Source organism: Equus quagga, chromosome 12 (genome assembly GCF_021613505.1).
Source record: "Equus quagga isolate Etosha38 chromosome 12, UCLA_HA_Equagga_1.0, whole genome shotgun sequence".
Lineage (NCBI taxonomy): Eukaryota > Metazoa > Chordata > Mammalia > Perissodactyla > Equidae > Equus > Equus quagga.
In genome coordinates, this window is record NC_060278.1 from 9941784 (window position 1) to 9966299 (window position 24516).

The 24516-nt window shown below is 36.8% G+C and overlaps 1 protein-coding gene across 1 annotated transcript in view; it reads right to left on the reverse strand.

The window, feature by feature from the left end:
• The window catches only part of GPR158 (G protein-coupled receptor 158), a 357118-nt gene that overhangs the window by 110152 nt on the left and 222450 nt on the right, over positions 1-24516 (reverse strand). Inside the window, exon 5 of the mRNA XM_046678182.1 lies at positions 3637-3705. Within this exon, the coding sequence (XP_046534138.1) occupies positions 3637-3705 (69 nt within the window). The remainder of the gene's footprint in view (positions 1-3636; positions 3706-24516) is intronic.

Here is a 24516-nt window from a genome sequence, read left to right on the forward strand (position 1 = left end):
CCACTTTATTGGAATAAGTATGACTTTTATAAGTAAAAATAAACCAAACTTTCTTTAACACCCCAAGATAACAATAAAACGTGTTTTATTGCCTAACTGTAGGTGCTAAACAAAGTATTATAAATAAGGACCACCATTCTTAGTCTTTCACGATCAAGCAGATTCTTTGGAGCCACTTCAACAGGACAATAGCCACTAGTCTAGGGTATAGTTCTAAGTTCATCCAAGTACAGCCTCACCCATTCATCCACTGCATAGTACTGTGCTTTGACTATGCTCACAGGCACTAGGCTAAGTGCTACAGACGCAGTGGTAGGCAAAGTGGAAACAGGCCCTTGCTCTCACAGAACTAGAGTATGTCCAGAATGACATTAATCAAATAACTACACTCTTGAATGTATAATTACAAACTGAGATAGGTGTTGTCAAGAAAGAGAGTGGGATTCAATGAGAAGTTATTATAAGGAATTTGACTCAGATTGGGGGTCAAGGAAAGTTTTCTTGAAAGAGTGATACTCAGAAGTGTAAAGGATGACTAGGTGTTAATTAAGCTAAAGAATTGGTGAGATGGAGGTGGGTGGGGCAAGAGAGGAAGACTCTTCAAAATTGAAGGAAAAAGGGGCTGGCCCCGTGGCCCAGTGGTTAAGCTCGCGTGCTCCGCTGCAGGTGGCCCAGTGTTTCGTTGGTTCAAATCCTGGGCACGGACATGGCACTGCTCGTCAGACCACGCTGAGGCAGCGTCCCACATGCCACAACTAGAAGAACCCACAACGAAGAATACACAACTATGTACCGGGGGGCTTTGGAGAGAAAAAGGAAAAAATAAAATCTTTAAAAAAAAAAAAAATTGAAGGAAAAACATGTGAAAAGGTCCTACAACAAGAGGCATACTAGTTTCCTATTGCTGCTTTAACATATTACCACAAATTTCGTGGCTTAAAACAACACAGACTTATTATGTTAGGGTTCTGGAAGTCAGAAGTCCAAAATGGATTTTATGGAGCTAAAACCAAGGTGTTCCTTCTAGAGACTAAAGGGAAGCATCTGTGTCTTTGCCTCTTCCAGCTTCTAGAGGCTGCCTGCATTCCTTGGCTTGTGGTCTCTTTCATCTATCTTCAAAGCCAGCAATGGCTAGTCCAATCTTTTTCATGGTGCCATTTCTTTGGTTCTCTCTCTTCTGCTTCCCTTTTTCGTGTAGGACCCTTGGGCCCACCCAGATAAAGCAGGATAACCTCCTTATCTGGAAGTCTTTAATTTAATCATCTGCAAAATCCCTATTCCCGTGTAAGGTAATATATTCACAGATTCAAGGGATTAGAACTGTAGACATCTTTGGGGAACCATTATTATGCCTACCGGGAGAGAGGTTGTGTTTCATTTAAGAACTAAAAGTAGGTCAGAGTAGCTGGATGCAGGAAGTGAGGAAAAAAGCAGTATTGGATGAGACTGGGGAGTTGGGCAAAGACCACACTACACATATCATAAACCATGTCAAAAGTTTTGCTCTTTATTCTAACTGGGAAGCTACTGAAGTGGTGACAAATTAGATTTGATATTTTACAATATCCCTCTGGCTACTGGGTAGAAAACATATTTTAAAATAGCAGAGGTTCAGGAAAAAGATGACAGTGTCAGCAACAGCTATTCAGATAATTAAAATTAAAATTATTATTCAGATTATTGAAGTCATTTCAGGTCTTTCACTTCCTAATTGGGCGATTCTATGACTTTGGTTCAATACCTGCCTGGTAGTTCAATGGGGAGGATTAAATGTTATCAAGCACAATATGCCGTTTACACAGGAAGAGTACCAGGCATCATAAATAGTCTTTGTATTTTTATATTGCTTCTCTTATAAATTACTATGAATAACTCTAAGCTAGTAAATTAGAAAACTTGAGTAATATGGATGATTTTATGGCAAAATAAAAACTGATTATACCTAAATAAATTTTTATCTTAAGAAGAAATATAAAAAGTAATTCAGGAAGTAGAAAACCTAAATAGATTAAGAACACTTGTAAACAGTGAATGAGAGAAGAGGACTAGAAAATGAGGTAATGGAGGGGGTGGGATTCAAATCATGTTGAGCCTTGGTGACCATTCTAAGAATTTTGGCTTTTACTACAAGTGAAATGGGGAACCTTTTGGAATTTTGAGAAAAGGAATGCCATGGTATAACTTTGCTGTCCAAACTGGCTGATATTTTGAAAATACGGATCGTAAGTGGGGGTAAGCACGGAGGAAGAGAGGCCAGGAAGAGACCAAGGCAGTAATCTAGAAGAGATCGATCATGGTTTAGACCAAGGAGGTGGTACAGGATGCGGTAGAGAGTGGTTACATTCTTGCCGTATTTTGAAGTGTTTTCCGATGGATGCGAGAGAAAAAGAGGTGGCAAGGATGACTCCCAGGTTTCTGGCATGAGTAACTAGAAGGATAGAGTTGCCATCAATGGAGATATGGAGACTGACTTTGGAGGCGAGGAAGATGAGTAACTCAGTTAAGAACATGATATGGAATGACGTTAGACCTTCAAGCGAAGTCATTGAGTAAGCAGATGAATATGCGTTTGGAGCTCAGGAGAAAGGTAAACTTTGGAGCTACTGGCATAAAATTAGTATTTAAAGCTTCGAGGCTAGATGAGATCACCAAGGGAGAGCGTAGATTAAAAAGAGCCACAGGGACTGAGTCCTGAGGCACTCAAGTATGAAGAGGTGGGAAAGACTAAGAATCAACAAGGAAGGCTGAAATCGAGAAGCTAGTTAGGTAAGAATATGTTGTCCCGGAAGCCCTGCTTTTTCCCTCTGTGATGTCTGTTCCTCTTTCAGTCAAGACAGTTTACCACCTAGTCTTGGTTTTTGTCTCCCCTAAGTGCCTCCACAGCATCCTGCCCTTACCTCTTTCTTAGCTTTTGTCACACTGGATCATAATTGTCTGTCCTTACTCATCTCCTTCTCTAAATTATAAGCTTCTTGAGAGAAGATCTCCTTCACAGAGTATTCCCAGAAATTAGCATAGTGCTTGACACATAGTAACTGTTGAATATATGTTGGTTGAATTGAATTAGTAAAATCAGTAGGTATCTTCTGGTTACAGATCTCTTACTAGTATCATAAGAAGAGTCTACTATGATTATCCATGCCACTAGCACCACACATACATTTATGTTAGTTATATAGTTATTTTTCTATGTAACCGCTTGGAATTTTTTAGCATTGACTAGTTGGTGTGCATCAGGTTTCTGATTCAGGCGGAGGAGGAAGTAGAAGGAAACAAATATTTCTATGTGCATAGCAACATGCCTTCTGTATGCTAGCTCTCTTAAGCATTTAACCTTCCTCACAAATCTGGGAAGAAGAGGATAATTAGCTCCATTTTACAAAGAGGAGACATGCTAACTAACTTGTTTCAGGTCCCCATGAGGTAAGAGCCAGAGTTAAAATATGTATAAAGCCTTTGTTTATATATCTACATCTATTGCACATAGATATACATATATAAACTTGTATATAGATATATAAATAACATATTATATATAATATCTAAGCAGTTTTATATATAAACACACAAATATAAATTACTGCCTAAGCAAAATGAAATAAATGGCTACTTTTAAAATACAATTATATTACTTACCGGAAAGTACAGAAGCAGAGACCCAAAAAGGATTGTTTCCAACAGGATAAGGCCTGATGCCCTGATGCTCTAAAAAACAAAATAAAAATATCATTGTTAACTTACATTTCTAGGCATGGAAGAATTTATGCTATTGTGCCAATGCCTCAACCAGTAGAACGGCATTCTTTGGGGAAGATAAATGAAAATTGGCTAGTATTTCAGACAGGTGGGCTTAACTGAAACATGCAAAAATACTGACTATAAAGGTGGTTGGTAGACAATGATATTGCAGTGGCTTCATGGAACTTTATTCTTTCAAATTTCAATTGCTGAAGACTCTGAGCAGCTGAGAACACTATTGAGCAGATCCTTTCAATCCAAGAAATTCACAGACACAGAAGATCTTGCCCACATTTCTGAAACATCAGCCACAAGCGCATTGAATGCTATCCCTAAACCATTTCACAAATACCTGCAGATGGTTTCGGTGGATAAAACAAACATATGCAGAAGTTCTGGGCATCTCAGGGATATATCTCCCATCTCATCGAAATATAGTCCCCAAAACTCACTGACAGAGCTCCACTACGTGAAGAGTATAAATCACATTAAATAACAGAGGCATCTCACCTCATGAACATGCTTAAATTATTCTTAAACCAAAATTCAGAAGAATAAGTTGATCTTCAAATAAATTTCCTGAATATTTGAAGTTTGCTAAGCATAAATATTTGTCTCAAGATATTTTGTTAGACTCAAAATAGCATTATCTTTCCAAAGCAAAATGCTTAGCGTTGTGGCAAGAAATAAAAGATCTAACAATCAATCTTATCTTCCAATAATAAATTTTGCTTTGATGAGTTTAAATATCAATATAGAGTTCTATATGGATCAAGAATACAAAAACAAAAACAGGTCATTCCAGAGTCCCTGAGCTTTCATGAAATGCAATTTAAAATGTACATAGAAATTACACGTGGTGCAAATATGACATCAAAACAGGAAAATAACTTGAAGTCGTAGCAAGTAATTTTTCAACAACAGAAAGCTAAAAAGCCAAACCACAAGACTCCATTACATAAAAAGAAGTATCAGATAACTTGATAACAAGAGAAAGAAAATTCTAATTCCTCTTCCAAAACCCTGGTAGGACATTGTTAGACACATAGGAATACTTTATGTAATCCCTCAAAAGAACTCAGGGCTTTCATTAATCTAAGAATTTGGGAAGGGAGAAACAAGTTTAGTCAGTGAACAGACAACTATTTGAGTGGCTTCCTGCTATTGGTCATTATTAGCTAGCAGATGCTTTCAGTGAAAAGAAAACGTCTATCAGCAAGCTTTTAAATGGGCTTTGGCTGGTAAAATTTTCAAGATGGCAAATTATATTTGCATAGCGTACCCGACTCTATAGTTTATCTTTTAAACTTTTCCCCAAAATGACACCAAGTTAGAACGAGAGTCCAAAATATTATATAAGACTACTTGTAAAACAACCTATGCAATGTTGCTTGGAAAAAGGGGCTATGAAGAGAAGCTGCAAGGCTTAATGGAAAACACAGACTTTAGAGTTAACTTCATCTCAGTTTGAATTATAAAACAACCACTTTGAGTTAGTCAGCCTTGAACTTTAATGGTCGCACTATAAAATGGGGATTCCAGTCTTTACCTTATTAAATCTGACAGGCTTAATAAACTATGAAGTATACAAAATGGCTAGTGCTGTGTATGACACTTAATAAGTAGGTATGTATTCTTTTTGTGTATGTGAGGAAGATTGGCCCTGAGCCAACATCTGTTGCCAATCTTCCTCTTTTTGCTTGAGGAAGATTGTTGCTGAGCTAACATCTGTGCCAGTCTTCCTCTATTTTATGTGGGATGCAGCCACAGCACGGCTTGATGAGTGGTGCTAGGTCCACGCCTGAGATACGAACTTACAAACCCTAGGCTGCTAAACCACAGTGCACAAACTTAACCACTATGCCACTGGGATGGCCCAGTAGGTATGTATTCTTCAAGGTAGAAAACAGCAAAAGGATGATGGACTTGAAAACCACAGAGGTTTATATAGGTAACATTCAAAATTTTTTTAATGCTTTGGATACAAAATTACCCCAGAAGAGCCAAAAGCCTGGGGGTAGGGAGCACAGCAGTTCTTTTTTTAGGGCCAGTAGGTTCTTAGCGGTGTTACAATCATCACTACCATATAACAACAGTGGCAGCAGTCCATGCTTTTCCGTATTCTCAGGGCACTATAACCTGTCTCCTTTTCATTTGGAAATGTTGAGCAATCTTCCTAATACTTCATTGCCCTGCTCCTGGCTGAACAGAGAAGCCCGTGATTTCAAATTACAAACTGGAACTCCAACAAATGGCTCCACAACCAAATGTAAGGCCTATTCAGAATGTGCACTTTTTCTTACAAAATATTCTTGGGCAGAACTGCCTTCGCGGCCTCACAGAATGAGCAGGTGCCTAATAGGTGAGACTTCAGGGATTAAGAAGAAACCTCACGCTCCCTAAACCATTTCCCCACTGTCTTATTGGTACTGGAAGTTCTTTTAACTACAACAAAGTCTTTTATTTTGTACTTGGTACCAAGGTGTAATATACAAGTGCTGTAAGTAATACACAGACTTAAGTTCAAAGTGAAGAACAGGAATCTTTTCCTTAGAGTCTAAGTGCTAGGATGAGGGAGGGGAGGCGCTCAGTGTGTATGAGAGAGAAGAGGGATTGAAAAATGAAGATGGATGAGGGAGAGAATGAGCAAAATGATAGAGGCCAAGAAAAAATTTCATCTCCTTCTAATTTTGCCTGAGATCGAACTGGTGGTATGGAACTCTTTTTAACCAGTTAACTAACTGGGAAACTCGTGAAAAACTTCTTGAAGGATGATCAACAATACACGGTAGGATACTATTTATGTTAAACACAGACACACAAATCAATACTATGCATTAGCTAGATATGTATAAATATACCAAATACAGGTCTTGGGGAGACATACCAAAATGATAATTTTTTTTCTGGAGAAGTGGATAGATTTGGGGATAGATAAACTTATCTGGAAATATTTTAATTTCTTCAGAGATGTAGTCACACTGCTGTATAATATACATTTTAATAAATAAATAAAATTAAAAAAAACTGTCTAACATGTATCTACACAACTGTTAGAAAATTCCGCCATTAGGTATCATAATATGTGAAGTCTAAACAAAGACCTTCCTTTAACTAATATCTACTTAGTAAGTTTTTGTTCAGTACCAACTGCACGCACAAAATTATCAAACAGGATATTTATGATATTTAAGGTGAATATAGTACTGGAGGAGTTGTCACTGAGTCTAACTCTCTGCTTCAGAATTCATAAAGCCAAATAAATACAATTCCAGAGTTTACAATAGAGGTGAGCTGACTCCACCTTGCTCCACTCCGTCCCACTTTCCCCATTTCTTAAACTTTCAGAACTGACTGACAAAGGTTTATAACAGCCAGATATCAAACCTACAGACCAAAGAAAATGGCTAATCTTATTACAGCAATTCTATGAACTTATGTCAAAGTCAATTTCTAAACTCCGTAATCCTTGGCTGCAGAGGATAGAGGCGGGAGATGAACACAGCTGTAGCTGACACGCGCTCTGCCTAGGATGTGAGCACCCAGGGGAAGCTAAGGCACTGGAAGTAATAAGACAATAAGAATGCTGAAGTCTGAATTTTTAAAAATAATTAAAATGGCTTGTCATTATTTCCTTGATTCTACAGGAACTAAAGACTTCGTTTATATTTTTAAAACATTTTTAACCACTGAGGAAATTAATGCATATCTTGCTAAAACAGTGCAGCTATTTTTGATCACAGCCAATTTCTTAAGCCTTGTAGCAATTAAAGTTTCTTTTGATTACAAAAGGAACCTCTGAACATGAAGACATTTTTGCACAGCTGGACCCCAGAACGTATGATAAAAATATAAGAAAGCAACAGAATTAGATTCTGAAAAAAATGGACCAGCATAGTTTTGGATGACAAACCAAGACTCTATAAACCTATATCATTTACAAAAAGAATTAGCCTCTTTAGCAGAAGAACAGACTAATGCGCTGCACTTTTTCTTTTCATTCTTCTACTTCTGTAGAGAAATCTATGGACGGAGAGATTATGAATGAAAACTGACAAACACCTGATGAATGAATTACACAATAATAAATTGGAAGCAAGATGTAAAAGGCGGTCCTGAAGAGAATCCTAACATTAAAAGATGTAAGGACACTGTTTTTCAATAACTTTATTTATAATAATATAAAAGGATGAGAACAGACTACATCCAGTTTGACAGCTTATATGCAATTAGTTTGTCTTAAGAAGATCTGTGATGAAATATTGAAAAACCAACCAAATTTCGAAAAATCTGTCAAGGAACAATTGCCCAAAATGTGGTCAGTTAAAATCAATATTAGTTTTTCAGAAGGATTCTTAGCAATAAAAATGGTACAAAAAAGAAGAGGAATATGGTCAGCGCAGAGATTCCCAAAGTGAAATATAAATAATTCAGAGAATTATAAATTCATGGAATAAAACACATGGGCTTTACATCCAGATGGTTCGGAATCTCAACAGTGGCTGCTTATTAGTTCTGTGACCTTGGGCAAGTTGCTTAACCTTCTGAGCTTCAATTACTTCATTTATAAAATGGGTGTAATGCCCACCTTGCAGTACTGTTGTAAAGATTAGCAAATATGCTACCCGGCACAGAGCAGGCACTTAGTCAATGGTAGTTCATCATCAATCTTCCATGGACAGGTAGAGGAAGTGAGGTCAACAGACTAAGCTCACTCTGCTGATGAGTGACAGAACAAGGTCCCGTCATCCTCAGCTGCTGATTCCCAAGTCAGTGTGAGCTCCTCTGTACATACAATCTGACCCTCAGTCATTTTCTCACCCAAAGGAACAGACCTATATGTAATGTTATAATAACAAGAACATGTAACATTAATGGAGCATTTAAAAATGAACTACAAGTAAGCAGTTTGGTTCAGATGTTATAAAAAAAAATGTTTACTAGTCAATTTAAAATTCCTGACGGTTTTATGAAAAACATTAAAAGAAACTGTCACATTGTCTTCACTAGGAATTCTTTCTAATTTCTAAGACTTCACAAGAAAGCCCCTTTTCATATGATATGATAATTTATAGTGGAGTGTTTAAGAACTTTTGGAAAAACAAAGTTACCCAAAAATAAAGTTTAGCATAGTGTATACATAGTTTCATATTCTTTAAAATGGTATAGCACGCTAAATAAAAAGAAAAAGCAATGCTATTTTACACACGTGACATGAGAAATACCAAGACCTTCATTATTAACTATGATTCCCCATTTCCTGCTGGGCAGAAATGTCTATGGTTGCTTTTGCAGGCTCTCTGTGAGATGCTTGCCCATTCGCTTTGCTTTGTTTCAGGTAACACAAACGCTTAGAGATGCTCCCCCCAGCGTCTCGTCTTTCAGAAGTTCAGTGCCTGATTTTATGACTCAAAGATGCTGACTCTCACTGCAGTTGCAGAGATGCAGAAACACTTAGATGCATGAGAGGGAACATTTTGGATAACCCTTACTCAGCCAAGCTCATCCCTCATGCTTATGTCCAAAATAACTTAATACCAAAGCCTTCTTGCCATCTCTCAGTCCCTTTCTCTGCTAAGATGCCATCAGAATACTTTCCTAAAATGTGGCTGATCATGTCCTCATTTGTCCTTATTTTTCCCATAGCTTCTTTGCAAAAATAGCTGCTACTTCTCTGTAATCTACTTGCAACTTTGAATTCCTTTTTTCTTTCAATTCTAATAAATAGAGTAACTCATATTTCATATAATTGAGACAAATTCTCCAAGTGTCCAAAAGGCATACAGAAGTGAACAGACTAAAACATTATAAAAAGGATCTTGCCTTAAGAAGAATTAATGTACATCCTTAAATAAAGTGGCATGAAATTATTGAAATAAAACATATCATTTGCTTAGGCTTCTATTATTGATTAAAAGCTACTGGGATTAATTGATATTATTTTCAAATAAAAGTAGATAATTGAAAGAACAAATTCCTCCTCATGAAAAATCCTAATGGAATAATAATAATTAAAATACAAAATATTAAGTATTTTATAATTTAATGTTAATTAGATAAAACACTTTGCTTGCTTCTTCAAATATTAATCTTTATTACACCGACATAAACTCAAATATCATTTAGTCTAACATTAATCATTTTTTAAAAACATAAATGTATTTTACACTTGGAGAAATTCCAAAGACTTCACAGATCATTGCTCAGTTGCACGTGATTGCTAAGTAGCAAGAGATCTAACCAATCTTTTATCATTTGAACATTGTCGAATCTCAGAAATTTTTTCTTTTCTAATTAAGTATGTCAAAAACTATGATCTGCAAGGTAACTACTTTAAAATACTACTGCTCACACATAGGCAATAGAATCCATCACACAAATGTTAGCCAGACAACATCAGCATCTTCTCAGTTGTCTTAAACAGGAAAAAAATGTGAGAATAGGGACAGAATTGCTCAGAACTGTTAAGCATGTCTTCAACACATTGTCGATCTTCTAAAGCATGTTTGGAAGTGTACGGAATGACTAGACAAAGTGTAAGACAGAGATATTTCATACTTTGTCTGATATGTGGAGAGAGTCTAAACATTCTAGGACATAAATTCCTTATTTTATAGTCCCCATTAACACAAGCAGTTTCAATTCTGACAAGCCAAATGTACAAAGAAATATGATGAGCATTTCAGTGAATAAACCAATAGATGATTTAATAAGGTGTAAAAGATGCCCTTCTCTGCGAGAAGAGCAAGCAGTTCAGAAATTTAAAATAGCAGTGTTGTATCTGACAGGCAAAAACGAAGGTGGATTATGAAGGGCTGTGAGAAAATACTGCTACTTCAATGCAACGATCATGGAGACAGGAATTCAAAACTCAATCTCTAACGTAGTATAAATATTTCTAGATTACATGGAGTAAATTGGATTCTGCTTTTCCCCAAACTTGGGAGCACTAGGAGAGCATTTAATGGGTATTATGCAAGTCAGTCCACATGGAGGGCATCATTCTTAAACTTGCCTTAAACTAAAAAGAGAAGGATATGTTCATTAACCAGCATCTTGTTTCTATTTTGATTGTCAATTCTAATCATTTGTTTCACTAAATTCTGCTCTTTCAGTTAGTCTTAAAGTGTATTAGCAAATCATGACATGTTGGCAATTAAATAATTATCTTGGTATTTTAGAGTATTATATTCTATATTACGAACATGGTTCAGGAAAGATTTTCAAATAATAAATTCATAAGTTTTAATCAGATAATAAATGCTGACCCTTCATACAAATTCAAAAATGTCAACTAGAGATGTTTTAATTAGTCTTCTTTCTTCTCTGTGTTGGATCCTACCTAGTTAATCTTTGTTCTAAGATGTATTATACAAATGCATTAGGATAGATTGTCAACTCAGAAAGACACAGGAAAAATAACCAAGTGCATGCAGAGAATTACTGAAAAGTTAAAACAATGTTATAAAGCCAAAAATTAGAAAAAGCTTTACAATGTAACAGATTTTAAGCTTATCAAAAATTAAACTATTACTAAAGGAGCTTTATAGAAGGAATCAATTTTTGAAGCTTTTGAAACTAATGACTCCAAATCTGTATCTTCAGCCTAAACCTCCTTCTGGAGCTCTTGACCCATATTTTCACTTGTCTATAAGACAGCTTTACCTGAATGACCTACAGGTACCTCAAACTCAAGATGCTAAAAACTAAATTTTTCCAAGTTGTTTTTCTCTTCATATTTCCCATCTGGGTTAATGGTAATCAATTACTTATTTTGTAGTCAAACTATCTCTGAAGTATACAGCTAAAGGCTATAAATAAAAGAAGTAGGTTTAATGGAATATTCATGGTTTTACTTTTGGTATTTTCCAGAACCCCTCAAATTTTGTTGACCAACAATCTCACTAAATAAATAAATAAATAAATAAATAGGTAACCAAATAAATAATTAAACTGAAAAGCAACATGCATGCTGATCCATATTCAAGTGGAGAGGAAATTCTTCGCCTTTAATCCATGGACACCACTATGATTCAGAGAATAAGTTAAATTGTCAAAATCTTAAGAAAAGGAGAAGGAGGAAAAGGAAGAGAAGGAAGGGAAGAGGGAAGTAGAAGAAACCAACCGTTTATGTTTGATTTGACAGACTAGTAATTCCTGGTTTCAGAGGAGTAAAAACAGGTGAGGCAAATGGCACAGGTGTGTGGAGGCAGAACCAGACTCAAGCATAAACAAAGTCACCATTGTCTCAGCTTTCTGTCATCTTTCTGCCTCCCCCTGTATTTGTTGTACTCTTTCCTCATCTCTCCCACCTCAGGCAGCCAATAATTTCATGCCACACTTTCTGTCATCTCATCCAGGCCTGCCCTCTTCAAGGAAGGCACATATTTCAAAGTAATTCTCTTATCTCCAGCTTCTAATTTCTTCCAGGCCTTAATCTTACCTACCAGTTATAAACAAAAGAGATATAAATGCCAATTAGGGTGTTAGTGATTGATAATAATTTAACGGTTTCTCCTGCAGGCAGGACTTGGAAGACAAAATAGATAGCCAACACTGACTCTAAAAGCAGGGATCTTGAACTCTGAAAGTTAAGAGAGCGAGGCTGGCAGCACAGTGGGGCTTCTGGTGTCCCCAGATATCACTGTCTATGACAGTTTCCTCTGAGATTGTTCCTATATGGAAGCAATCAAGGTATCTAGATCCAATCAGAAACTGGGATAGAGAGGCTCCTTTCAGGAATGAAAGAATCTTCAATCCTCTGTTGAAGATTGTAAGAATCAATTCATATTTCAAAAAAATCTTTTATTTCCAGCTGTGCATTTAAATTCCATCAAGAATAAGTCTACCTAACCACAACCACCACAGGTCTGTGCCTCAGTAACCCCCGGAGCCTTTGTTGAGGGCAGGCTAAATGAGTACGTTTGCTTCCATTTACTCATTTCTTTCTTTGAAGCAGAAGTTTGTATAATAAGGAAAGTGTCTTTGAAATTCAGCTTTCATTACGTGACATGCTGTGCAGGTGTGATTTCAAGGTCCAAACCAGCAGTTCTCTTTCACTCCCATGAATATACTCTATTTACTATGGTTTTCTCTCTGCTTCTTTTTTGGCTACATTTTTAAGGCCATGAAAGAGATACAAATGCATAAATTCTGGGAAGAAAAAGCCAACAGGGAGGGAAAGGGGGTAAACCTAGACCACTGTATGGGGTGAATCAAGGACCCAGAAGCGTACCTAGTATTGCTAGTTTGCTCATTCAATGGCATCTTTCCCAATTGAAAGACACCTTCTGACTTTAACAAAACGTCGATGATAAGTTGTAGTAACAACAACACTGATAACAATAATAACAACAATGACAGATGAATTTTCGTACCAGTCATCATTCTAGGCACTTTACATTAATTAACCTGCACAAAACCATTTAACTCTCACAACAAATAGTAGGTATTATTATCCTCACTTTATAAATGAGGAGCCTGAGGTTTAGAGAGGTTGAAAAACTTGCCCAAGGAAATTGACAGAAATGACATTACACAGTGGTATCACTCAACTTTGCCCCATCACTTTCAAAATCCAACTCTGTAAAGCTGTCATTGAAAATAGCATCCGGATAGAGGCTCCCAAAGCAACCTTTACTAATCTGCCACTGAAACATGAAGACGTGTGTGAAAGAGAAAATCACCATCCTGCCGTGAACAGGGAATTCAAGGCAGAAATACAAACAGAAATAAAAATGTAAAAAGGACTCATCCTCACATTAATGGGAAATGTAAATTAAAATGATATTATTTCATTTTTAAGCCATTAGATTGAAAAATCCAGAAAGACTGATAAAATTGATGCCCAGTTAGAATGCTGGGAAATGGGTACTTTCATACTGGCAGGAATACAAATTGATGAAGCTTTTGAGAAGCAGTTTTGAAGTGTCTATCAAAATTTTAAGTGTCTGTACTTGATTATGCCAGCAACGCCACTTCTAAGGGGTTTATCCTTAAGGAATACTTGCACATTTGCACAAAAATATATGCACAAGAATGTTTATCACAGTACTATTGGTACAATAACTGGTGACAACGTTGAAAAATTTAAATATCCATCAATAGTAGAGAATATAAACTATGGTTCAGTGATGTGACGTGATATTATGCAGCTATTTAAAAAATGAGAAACATACATATCTACAGGCAGAGAAAGAGCTCCAAAGACTTTCTAGAAATAATTTTGAAATAAAAATCCTTCTTTGGCAAAAGGCATGATATGAGTGTACATACATGTATCATTTTTTCTGGGAGGAAAAGTAGAATTGGGAGGTTTTCACTTACTGTTTTATATTTTTCTTTATGTGTTAATTTTGTACAGTAACAATGTATTCATTTATTAAATAATAAATTAAGTAATAATCAACTAAAAATCCTAAATGCTAACAAAGGAAGTGAAGAAAGAAGAAAGGGAGGGATGAGTGGAGGAAGACAGCTAGATACTCAGAGTAGGTCAAAAACAACAAAATACAATCAAATTAGAGTCTATTTACAAGAGACTTAACTACAAGCTTCAAGAGGAGAGGTATTCAAACATCATCTCTAGGGTCCAGCATGTAGTAAGCACTTATATTTATGGGGGAAGGAGGTGAGATAAGTAAGGTAAAAAGGAAGGGAAGATGGAAAAAGTAAAGTCTAGAGAAAAAGTGAATAAAGAATAATTTATCATGTAAAAGCAAAACAAAAACTAAACCAAACAAACAAAGAGAATCTCAAGGCCAATACCTGTGAAAGTGAAATTTAAGGTAAAAAAGTATGAAAGGAAAAAGAGGACATTTAATATCAATCAAAGTTATCATTTTCTTAGAAGCTATCACAAAAACCTGAACACGATGAGACCCTGTACCACAAGGACCAGCCCCTGCTTCCTTCTCAGCCACATCCACACTCTGCTCCCCATTGCTCACTCGACTTCAGCCAATCTGGCCATTTTCAGTTCTACAAATGCAGCTGCCCCTCACCTTAGAGCTGTCAGAGCTCATCCCATTCCCTCATCCTGGCCTGTGTCCACCTCCCTCCCTAACTGTCAACTCATTCCTCAGGTCTCAGTTTCATTGACTTTTCACACAATAAAGGTTTCTTTTCAGTGCCTTCTTTGTACCAGGCAAGGCGACAGACACAGGAATTTTAGAGAAGACTTTTCTTAACTACCCAAACTAGGTAAGGTTTCCCAAGCTTTATGCTCATGGCACACAGTATTTCCATGAATGGTACACTTATGACTACTGAAGTTGATGTGGAAAGCCACATCCATAAGGATCACTTCCTAATAGAGAGAACATCTACATAAACAAAGCACCAAGTCTCAGTGGGGAGGCAGGAATTCTTAAAAGCAGTCACAAGATAAGGAGATCTGATATGAACATTAGGATTTTACATTATTCTGGAGTTTCTATTAAATAAAATGAGATAATAAAAAGAAATAAGAGCTGTAAAGACTTGAAAAGGTTTGGTGGCCCCAGGTTCGTGGGTTCAGATCCCAGGCATGGAGCTATACACTACTCATCAAGCCATGCTGTGGCGGCGCCGCACATACAAAATAGAGGAAGATGGGCACAGATGTTAGCTCAGTGGCAATCTTCCTCAGAAAGAGAGGAGGATTGACAACAGATGTTAGCTCAAGGCCAATATTCCTAAAAAAAAAAAAAAAGACTGGAATGAGACAACATTATGATCTGGCAGGAAATTGTCCTAAGGAAATAATCTGAATCATACGTAAGATTTAGTTATAAGAATGCTTAATGCACAGTATTATTCATATAGGGAGAAAATTAGTAACAATATGCTTCCCCAAAAGTAGACCAATGGTAAAATGAATTACGATACACTCTATGGTGTAGCAATATGACTTTAGTATAAAGTTATAAAATCCAAGGTTTTGGGGTACATTTAATGACACAAGAGTGTATGATTATAATTTATATCTACAGAAATATTTTTATATTACATACTAAATATTCTTAAACACCAAATTACTTAACATTTTCAGTATTTTTCAAAATTCTGTAAAATATGCTTGCATTGCTTTTTTACGGAGAACAGGTTAAAACTCTAATCTCACAGAAAGATTGAAAAGGTTAAAGTCATGAAGAGATACCAGTAAAAATTAGACCATTCTAAAATTAAAATCGTTCTAAAAATAGAACTGTTAAAATTAAAAAGACTGACAATACCAAATGTAGAGAGGATTTAGAGCAAGTGGAATTTCCACACATTGCTAATGGGAATTTAAAACTGTACAACCACTTTGGAATTTGGTTTGGCAGCTTCTTATAAAGTTAAAAATACGTCTTACTTGTGACCAAGCAATTTTACTCTTAGGTATTTATCTGAAACAAAGAAAAATATTTGATCACAAAAAGACCTGTGTAAGAATATTCATAGCAATTTTATTTATAATAATCAGAAAGGGGAACAACTTAAATATCCATCCAACAGAAAAATGGATAAACAAATTATATAATGCTGATACAATGAAATCCCACTCAGAAATAGAAGGGAGAAAGTACTGATCCACGACAGCCAGAGGAATTTCAAAAACTATGTATACTAAAGAAGCCAGACACTAAGAGAACATATTGCATGATTCCATTTACGTGAAGTTCTAGAACAGGCAAAATTAATCTATGGTGATCGAAATCTGAAGAATGGTCACCTCTGGTTGGGAGCGGAGAGAGGCTGGGGATTGACTGGGAAGGGGCTTGGGAGGACTTTCCAGGGTTAACGGAAACTTCTACATCTTAACAGAGGTGTGGATTACACAACTGTATGCATTTTTCAAACACACTGCACTGTACAATTAATACCAATGCATTTAACTCTATGTAAATTATACCTTCATGAAAAATAAACAATAACAAAGGATTTGAAACGCACACTAAGGTGGTTAAAGATAAAAATCAATAGACTTTTATTGATCCCTTGGATCTCACAAAGTTGGTGTCACCAACTTGCAAGACTTACCACACAAGACGTAAGCTAGCAAAGCAACCCATGTTACATAATTTTCTGGTATTTCTATCATTTGTACCTCCAATTTGCATGTTTTATTAGCTTACATTTAAGCCAATGGCATTTCCATACTTATTCATTTGGATTTATCTGATCACTTTGCAAGGATGGAAGGAAGCCCTGTAAGAAAGAGAGCAAGAAATTGACAGAAGGAAGCTCAGAGTTTTCTACCCACACTCTGTGAAAGAGTAGAAACACCACAGACAGAGTGGTAATTATGACCTCAGTTTTGCATACTGGCTCTACCACTTACTGGTTCTGCATCTCTGGGCAAACTTTATTATATTAGTGTTTTAGTTTATTTTAAAAGCTATCAAAAATTCAAGTTAAATCCAATTCTTCGAGAATACACTATTTACAGGAAAATGTACCATAACAATATAAAACATATATCCCTGCTTATTTCTCAGTGCATGTAAAAAAGTATGTTGAAAATACTGTCCAGATCTATTGTTAAATCCCAATTCTGTTCTCCTTGGGTATAAATAATTTCACCATTGAATGAGTTCTTAAGTTCAAATCTGATATGAGGGAGTTTTTGCTAATATATTTCAATTGTGGTGTTTTTCTTTTTTCTTTTTTGCTGAGGAAGATTCGCCCTGAGCTAACATCTGCTGCCAATCTCCCTCTTTTTGCTTGAGGAAGATTCGTCCTGAGCTAACATCTGTGCCAACCTTCTTGTATTTTGCATGTGGGTCATTGCCACAGCATAGCCACTGATGAGTAGTGTTGGTCCATGCTTGGCAACTGAACCTGGGCCACTGAAGCAAAGTGCACTGAACTTAACCACTAGGCCATGGAGCTGGCCCCTATTTCAATTGTGTTTAAATTTGAAATAACATTTTTTATGACCTTTCAGCTGGTGAGTCATTCTTTTTTCTGGCCTCAGATAACGCCTTTTTTCAAAAGGGCACCGTAAAAACATGTAAAGCAACAAAAACCTCATTTGCTATTATTAAAACTAACAGAAGATTTTGTTGAGTTATCGTCCAAATCTTATCCACCAATTTAAAATATCATTACAAATACAACAAAAAACTGCTGATTTATGTTATGGGCTAATATAGAAAAAATGTTGCATCCATTTGCTGGTGAACATTCAGATCAATTTATATCAGAATCTGTTCATATTGCCTAGTTGTTTACAACTGGTTTTGGCAGACACATTTTTATAGTAACCCAATATAACAAGAAAATAGGCTAGAATATAGACAACAATATTGTATTACAATCATCAAGCTTGCTAAGAGATTAGAACTTATTTCAAACCCTAAAAAGAAATTATAACTAATGTAACATGATAGAGGTACTAATTATTGCTATAGTGGCATTTTACAATATATAAATGTATCAAATTAACATGTTGTACACCTTAAATTGACACAATGTTATATGTCAAATATATTTCACCAAAAAATAGGCTCGAGCCGGCACTGATGGCCTAGTGGTTAAAGTTTGGTGTTCTCGCCACTCCAACCCAGGTCCATCTCCTAGTCAAAGAACCACACTACTTGTCTATCGGTAGCCATGCTGTGGTTTCAGCTCACATAGAATAACTAGAAGGACTTACAACTGAAATATACAACTATGCACTGGGGCTTTGGGGAGGAAAGAAAAAATAGGCTAGAATTTTATTTGAGCATGTTAATTATGAAATAATTGAATAGAATATTTTTGCTTTGCGTAATTAAAATGACCATAATCACATGTCCAGTCATTAACATGAACAAACCATATGTCAGATAAAATATTAAAAGTTCTGAAATAGACACATTTAGAAATCCATGGGCAAATTATGCTCTCAAGAAAATAAAATATAGTCATTAAGACAGAATGGATCCATTAATGCTAAATCAGTTCAAAAACAGTGTAAACTACATTGAAAGTGTCCTATTTTTCAATCACCACTTTTGGAAGGCAAGAACTCTCTCACCATATGCTGTGGTCTGAAAGCGCATTATCGTGAAGCCTGTTCTCAGAGACTTGCAAAATTTACAAAGATTTTGTGACTTCCTGACTCAGAGAGAGCTGTAAATAGATAGAGCTTATTTTAAGGCATTTCAACACTAGTTCTCCTGATACCGGCAGAATAAATAAATCAGTGCAAATGGACATGAAAGTAATTTGATTACTTTCTTTTCCCGAATCTTAAAATACAAATCCTTTAGGTGATTCAGTTTGGAATAAAGATTTAGAACAAGGGTTTTCTTATCTAAACCTTCCCTTGATGATACACACCAGGAGTCTGCCTCTTTTCTTCATACCCCTTTTCTGGGGAACCACTTTCATTCTCATAGCATCAGTTACCACCCCATCGTGGTAACTCAAATCTCTCTCTATTCTGACGTCTCTTTTCAGCACCAGTCCTGTGTACTCCAACTAGAGGTTCATGGATGACTTCATCTCAGCATGTCCAAAACCAGACTCAGCTTTGTCTATTCAAACTTGTTCCTTTGAAATCCACTCTGGTTGTTAACGGTTTCACAATGCATGTAGGAAATCAGATTAGACACCTGAGAGTCATCCTACACTCTTTCCTCTCTCACTCCTCACTCCTAGCAATATCATGTCACTTCTATTTCCTAATTGTCTTTGGAAATCATTCCTCTTCTCCCACCTCTAATGCCACTGTCTTGAATCATGTTTTTTTTCATTTCTCCTAGAAACTATTATAACAGATCCCTAACTGGTCTCTATACTTCCAGTCCCACATATTCTAGATTACCTTCCACATTTGGCCAGGGAGATTTCTGTAAAATACAAATGTAACCATGTCATTTCCTTTCTTAAATCCTTGTGACGGTTTTCTATATATAAATCCAAATTCCTTATCTCAGCATTTAAAGCTCTTCATGTTCCAGCCTCTTCCACCTTCATCTCAAACACTCCATAGACCCCATGCTGTGTTCCATTGTGCTCTTTTTAATCCCAAGAACTTTGCAGATATTGTACTTTTATCTAGAAAATTCCTGCTCATCGTTCAAAGCAGTTCAAATATTGCCTTTTCTGGAACAACATTCCTCATGTTTCCATTTAGAATCAAGTGCCACTCCCTCTGTATACCCACTCTTATCTACCTTTTCACTTGTTATTAATGTGTTTACGTCTACCTTTTTCACCAGCTACTTGGAGCTGCTAGAAGACACCTCACAGAAACATAGAGTACATTCCTGTCACATCTAAGGAAGGCTTTGTACTCCATCTTTATTTCAAGCTTAAACATTAGTTACATTGTAGGTATAGTTTTCCCCAAAATAGTTAATAATACCAAGTTGCCACATATGAAGAATGTGTGTGATTTTTAGGACACTTATTTAGATATTTAGAAGTTGAGTCTCTTCCTCAAGAATCTTAATGATCTGGAGATTTCCAGTAGTAGATCAGAAGCATATATCCCATGACTAATGTTTTCTTGTGAACTCTACTTCAAGATTATACTGATTCAAAACTCAATAATATTATAGAAGGAGTTGTCAAATTTCCTTCTGGACAAGAAAGAAAGAATGAATTTTGGAGATCAGTATCAAATAGTGACATTATTCCCTCCTGGTATTTTGGGTTTTTTTCCATTCTTTCTTTCAACACACACACACACACAGTTCCTGCTTTTATGGAGTACTGTTTTTTAGGAAAGACATACATCACAGACTGAGGTAGAGATAGCTGCTCTAAAGCTGTGGTTCTCAATAGGGGTAAGTGCCCCCCCAAGGGATAGTCGACAATGTCTGGAGACATTTTTAATTGTTATGACTTGCATCTAATGGGTAGAGGTCAGGGATGCCACTTACAATGCACACACAACCTGCACCCCCTGCCCCCTGCCCCAACAAAGACTTATCTAGACTAGAATGTGAATAGTGCCAAGGCTGAGAAACCCTGTTCTGTACGAAAACTTCTCAGAACTGCAGTAGGACATAGAAAAGAAATCTGACCAGTAATGAGAGTTTGGGAGAGGTTTTATTGAGAGTGATGGATTAGTTGAGATCTGAATGACTGGAAGAGACAAAGGAGTGGAGTAAGTGGGATGATGACGGTGAGAGAAAAATGATAGTGTTCCAAATAGAGGGACCACGGGTATTAAGTCGCTGAGGGGCACGTCTCATCAAATGACAGAAGAGTATGACTCAAGTGACAAAGGAAGAGGAGAGATGTCAGTGTTGAAGTTGTAAAGACAGCCAAAGCCAATCATGCTGGTACTTGTAAGTATGGTTTAGGATTTTGGTCTCTATCCTACAGCAGTGAAAAGCAATCAAAGGGTTTTTGGGGAAAGAGACTGGTTTTAAAATGATAAAGCTGGATTTAGAAAAGATCTCTCTGGCTGCAGGGTAGAGAAGACATTGAGGGAGAACTCGGATAAATGCAGATAAATCCAGGGAAGAGATGCTGGCATCTTGGACTAGGATGGTGGCAGTGGAGATGGAGAAAAGCAAATCCATTTGAGGGTGTAAACTTGACAGGAAGTTGTGATGGATTGGCTATGGAAAATGAGGGAAAGAAAAGAGACAAAGATGATGCTGTGGTTCTAACTTACTCTCTGATGAGTGCTGGTGGCATTCCCTGAGACAGGAAAGAGTGGGAGGAAGAGAATTAGGTTTGGCAAAGGAAGAACCAGCAGTTGGTTTTAAACATTCTGATGTATTGAGATGCAAGCAGAAATATCAATTAGGCAGTTGGGACTATGGGTCTGAAGAGCAGAGGAAATGTCTGCGATTGTTTAGGCAGACAGAATAGGAGAAGAGAGGGTCTAGGCTTCAATTGAACTCCAGCTGCCTCTATTATTTATATGTGATTCTCAGCTGCTGTCTGTTTTTGTTACATCTGTCCTATGCAGTCATGTGTTTTAGCTTATTTCCCGTATTCATCTCACTGGTGAGCCACTAGTGTCTGCCTTCTGCATTGTTGGTTCATTTGCTGTTGTGCCTAAATGCTCATTTATGTTCAGGCAAGCATCTCTCTGTTTGCCTATCTGTGTCAAAGAACAAAAAACCCTCCTTTCTAGTTTGTGCAGCTTTCACTGTCTCTCTTAGTCACTTTATGCTGCTAACACCCAGAGTAGATTAATCAAAGGCTTTCCTCCATATTTGATTTCTTTTAGAATCAGCTTCCACGTTTTTGCCCTCTCTACATTCACAGACATTTTATAATAAATTCTCCTTTTAGCTATTTCATGACCTGGGGTAAACAGCTCAGGAATTTAGTTTCACCGAGTGAATCCTGAACAGGTCAATCAGCCCTTTCTTTCTCCATCGCACTCTATTGTCCCTGAAATTCACTGCCCTCAGGGAATACACGTCCTCTTGGTTTTATTTCTCCCTGACCAAGGAAAGCCAAAAAGATAGGTTAACCATGATTTCTAAAAGGTTTAGTGTCTATGTGATTGTGAAAAGCCCAAGATTAATAAAGAAAAGTCTCATTTCTGCTTCCTCAGGTGAGAATTGGTTTTAGGTTTTACCTCCACTATAGAAGAAGAGATAAAGGACAACTTTCAAGGTTTTAGGTCAATGGTTCCAAACTTAAGGTATATTAGAAGCACCTATGATAATTTTAAGAATTATATGTGCATGGAGACCCCATTCCAAGAAACTAAGACATAAGATCTGAAAATTGGCCTTCTTATTCAAATTTTAAAAGCCTGTTCAGGGGATTCTGACATTGATTGCCTAATAGTTGAAGTGATACTCACCCAACCCAAGCGCAGGAGACTTCACTGGAAATAGCAGTAACGCATGAGCGTACATGTCTAATAATGGCGTCTAAAGAGACCAGCCAGAGCTTAGCAGTCAGGAGGGTGAGAATCATGGAATGAATTCCAAAGCAGAAAGGGCAAATTCTAAATCACGAGACCCAGAAGGAGGAAAACTGAGTATCTTGGCATTGCCAATGCATGCTATTCTCACCACTAACTGAATAAGGTGTAGACACACCTTTAAATAGAAGTGGGTAGCTAAGGCAGAGCAGCAGAACAGAACCTGGCTTTAGTGAAGCATACGCTGAGTTAAGGGGGTAGAGCTGAGTAGGAAGAAAAAATTCTAGAGACAAAAGAGTGCCAAAGCTCAAAGACAGAAGGTGAGTAAACGGTAAATACGCATGATGATGGTTCCCATAATAATCATGTATTAAATTTCTACTGCCATAGGCCACTATGGGTTATAGCCCTTTCTATTTGTTTTAAGTTTCTCTGCTATTATTATTCAGGTTGCTTCTCTGTCTTTCTTGTTTTTCATAAGGAAAATGAGGCCAAATGTTTTAGAAAGGAGACTATGAGTCCTACCTCTAATCTATTTTAAATTTGGGTCCTAGAGCTAAAAATTGACTGCATTACTGAAATGTCAAAAATGATCCTATCTGAATATTATATTCTGAAATAAAAAAATAAAATACATCCTTAAGAACCCTCAGCAGCATTATAATACAGCATCATACTTAAATTTGGTAATATTTTATGGAGAAATGATAAAATAAACTGAGAATCAGTAAACAAGCTTTAAAGACATTTTAATTTCTCAAAAATCCTGCCGATTTCTAGGATCTATGATAAATAAGAAATTGTCATTTTGCTAATAAGCATTGTAAAGATGATTTAAGTCTCACAGACTTTGCAAAGCAAAAGAAGGAAGAAAAAAAATGGTCAATGAGAATCACATTTCTCTTGAACTGAAACTTTTTCTCATGTCAACTCAGCTTTCTTCCAAATGAAACAAATCTCTCCGTCCCAGATGTATTTCTTAGGCACTGTTGGTAGGGTGCTATTATGGATAATTAAAAGGGAAAATGGAAACCCACATTGTGTTCCTACAAATATCAACTAGCAAGCAGTCAATTAATAGAAGGTTGTTTGAGAGGCCTTGTTTTCTCTCTTACTGGCTATTATAAAAGAACCTAGTTCAAGGCATTGTCAATGGTGTCTTTTATTAAAACAGCCTAATGCCACCCCTCAGGGTTAAGCAGAGTTGGACTCAGTCTGAAGATGGTGATCAAGGTTGAGCTAGCATTCAAACCATTTCTCTTCTCCGACTGTGGTGCAGAGAGACAAGAGTGAAAATCCGGAGGAAGAGTTCAGATCCAATACTGAAGTGAAACCCCAGAGAAATTTATCATTTTGATATATTGCAGACAGGGAAACCTACCAAGAAGAGGTTCACCTTTTGCCCTGAGGAAGCCAGGTTACATATTTATAGGTGTGTGGAGAGCATGATTTTTATAGTTGTGGAAGAGGAAGATAAGACAGAGTCTTGGTTTGGTGACAGTTCATCTCTAAAACTCTCCAATGGAAAGAAAAAAATGTATAACTCCTTGTTGTGGTTGCCCTTCTTGTCCCCTCAGAGCTATGTGATTCTATCTGGGTGAACAAAGAAAGCTAAAGGACAGAAAGTGCCGTGGACACAAATACGAGGAAGGGGTATAAATGAGCTCTGCATCCCCCTCAAGGGCTGGCTCCTGACCCCTAGCTTGACAAACATTGATACAGGAAATTATAAGAGGCTTTAAAATGTGTAGGACACATACTGCACTCCAGCTGAGCAAGAGCCACCCTCCAAAGTAATGACGAAGCTAAACTGGATAGGGATTAGCAGTGGCCCAAGAGCTCATGGCCCAAATGAAATTTTGTTTTAGTAAAGTAAAAACTTTAATAAAATTTGAAATTATGATCCAAGGCAGCCAAGTCATGCTTCTCCAGGCCAGCAGAACTTAGAATCAGGCAACAGACTCGGGCTCCAAGAAGCT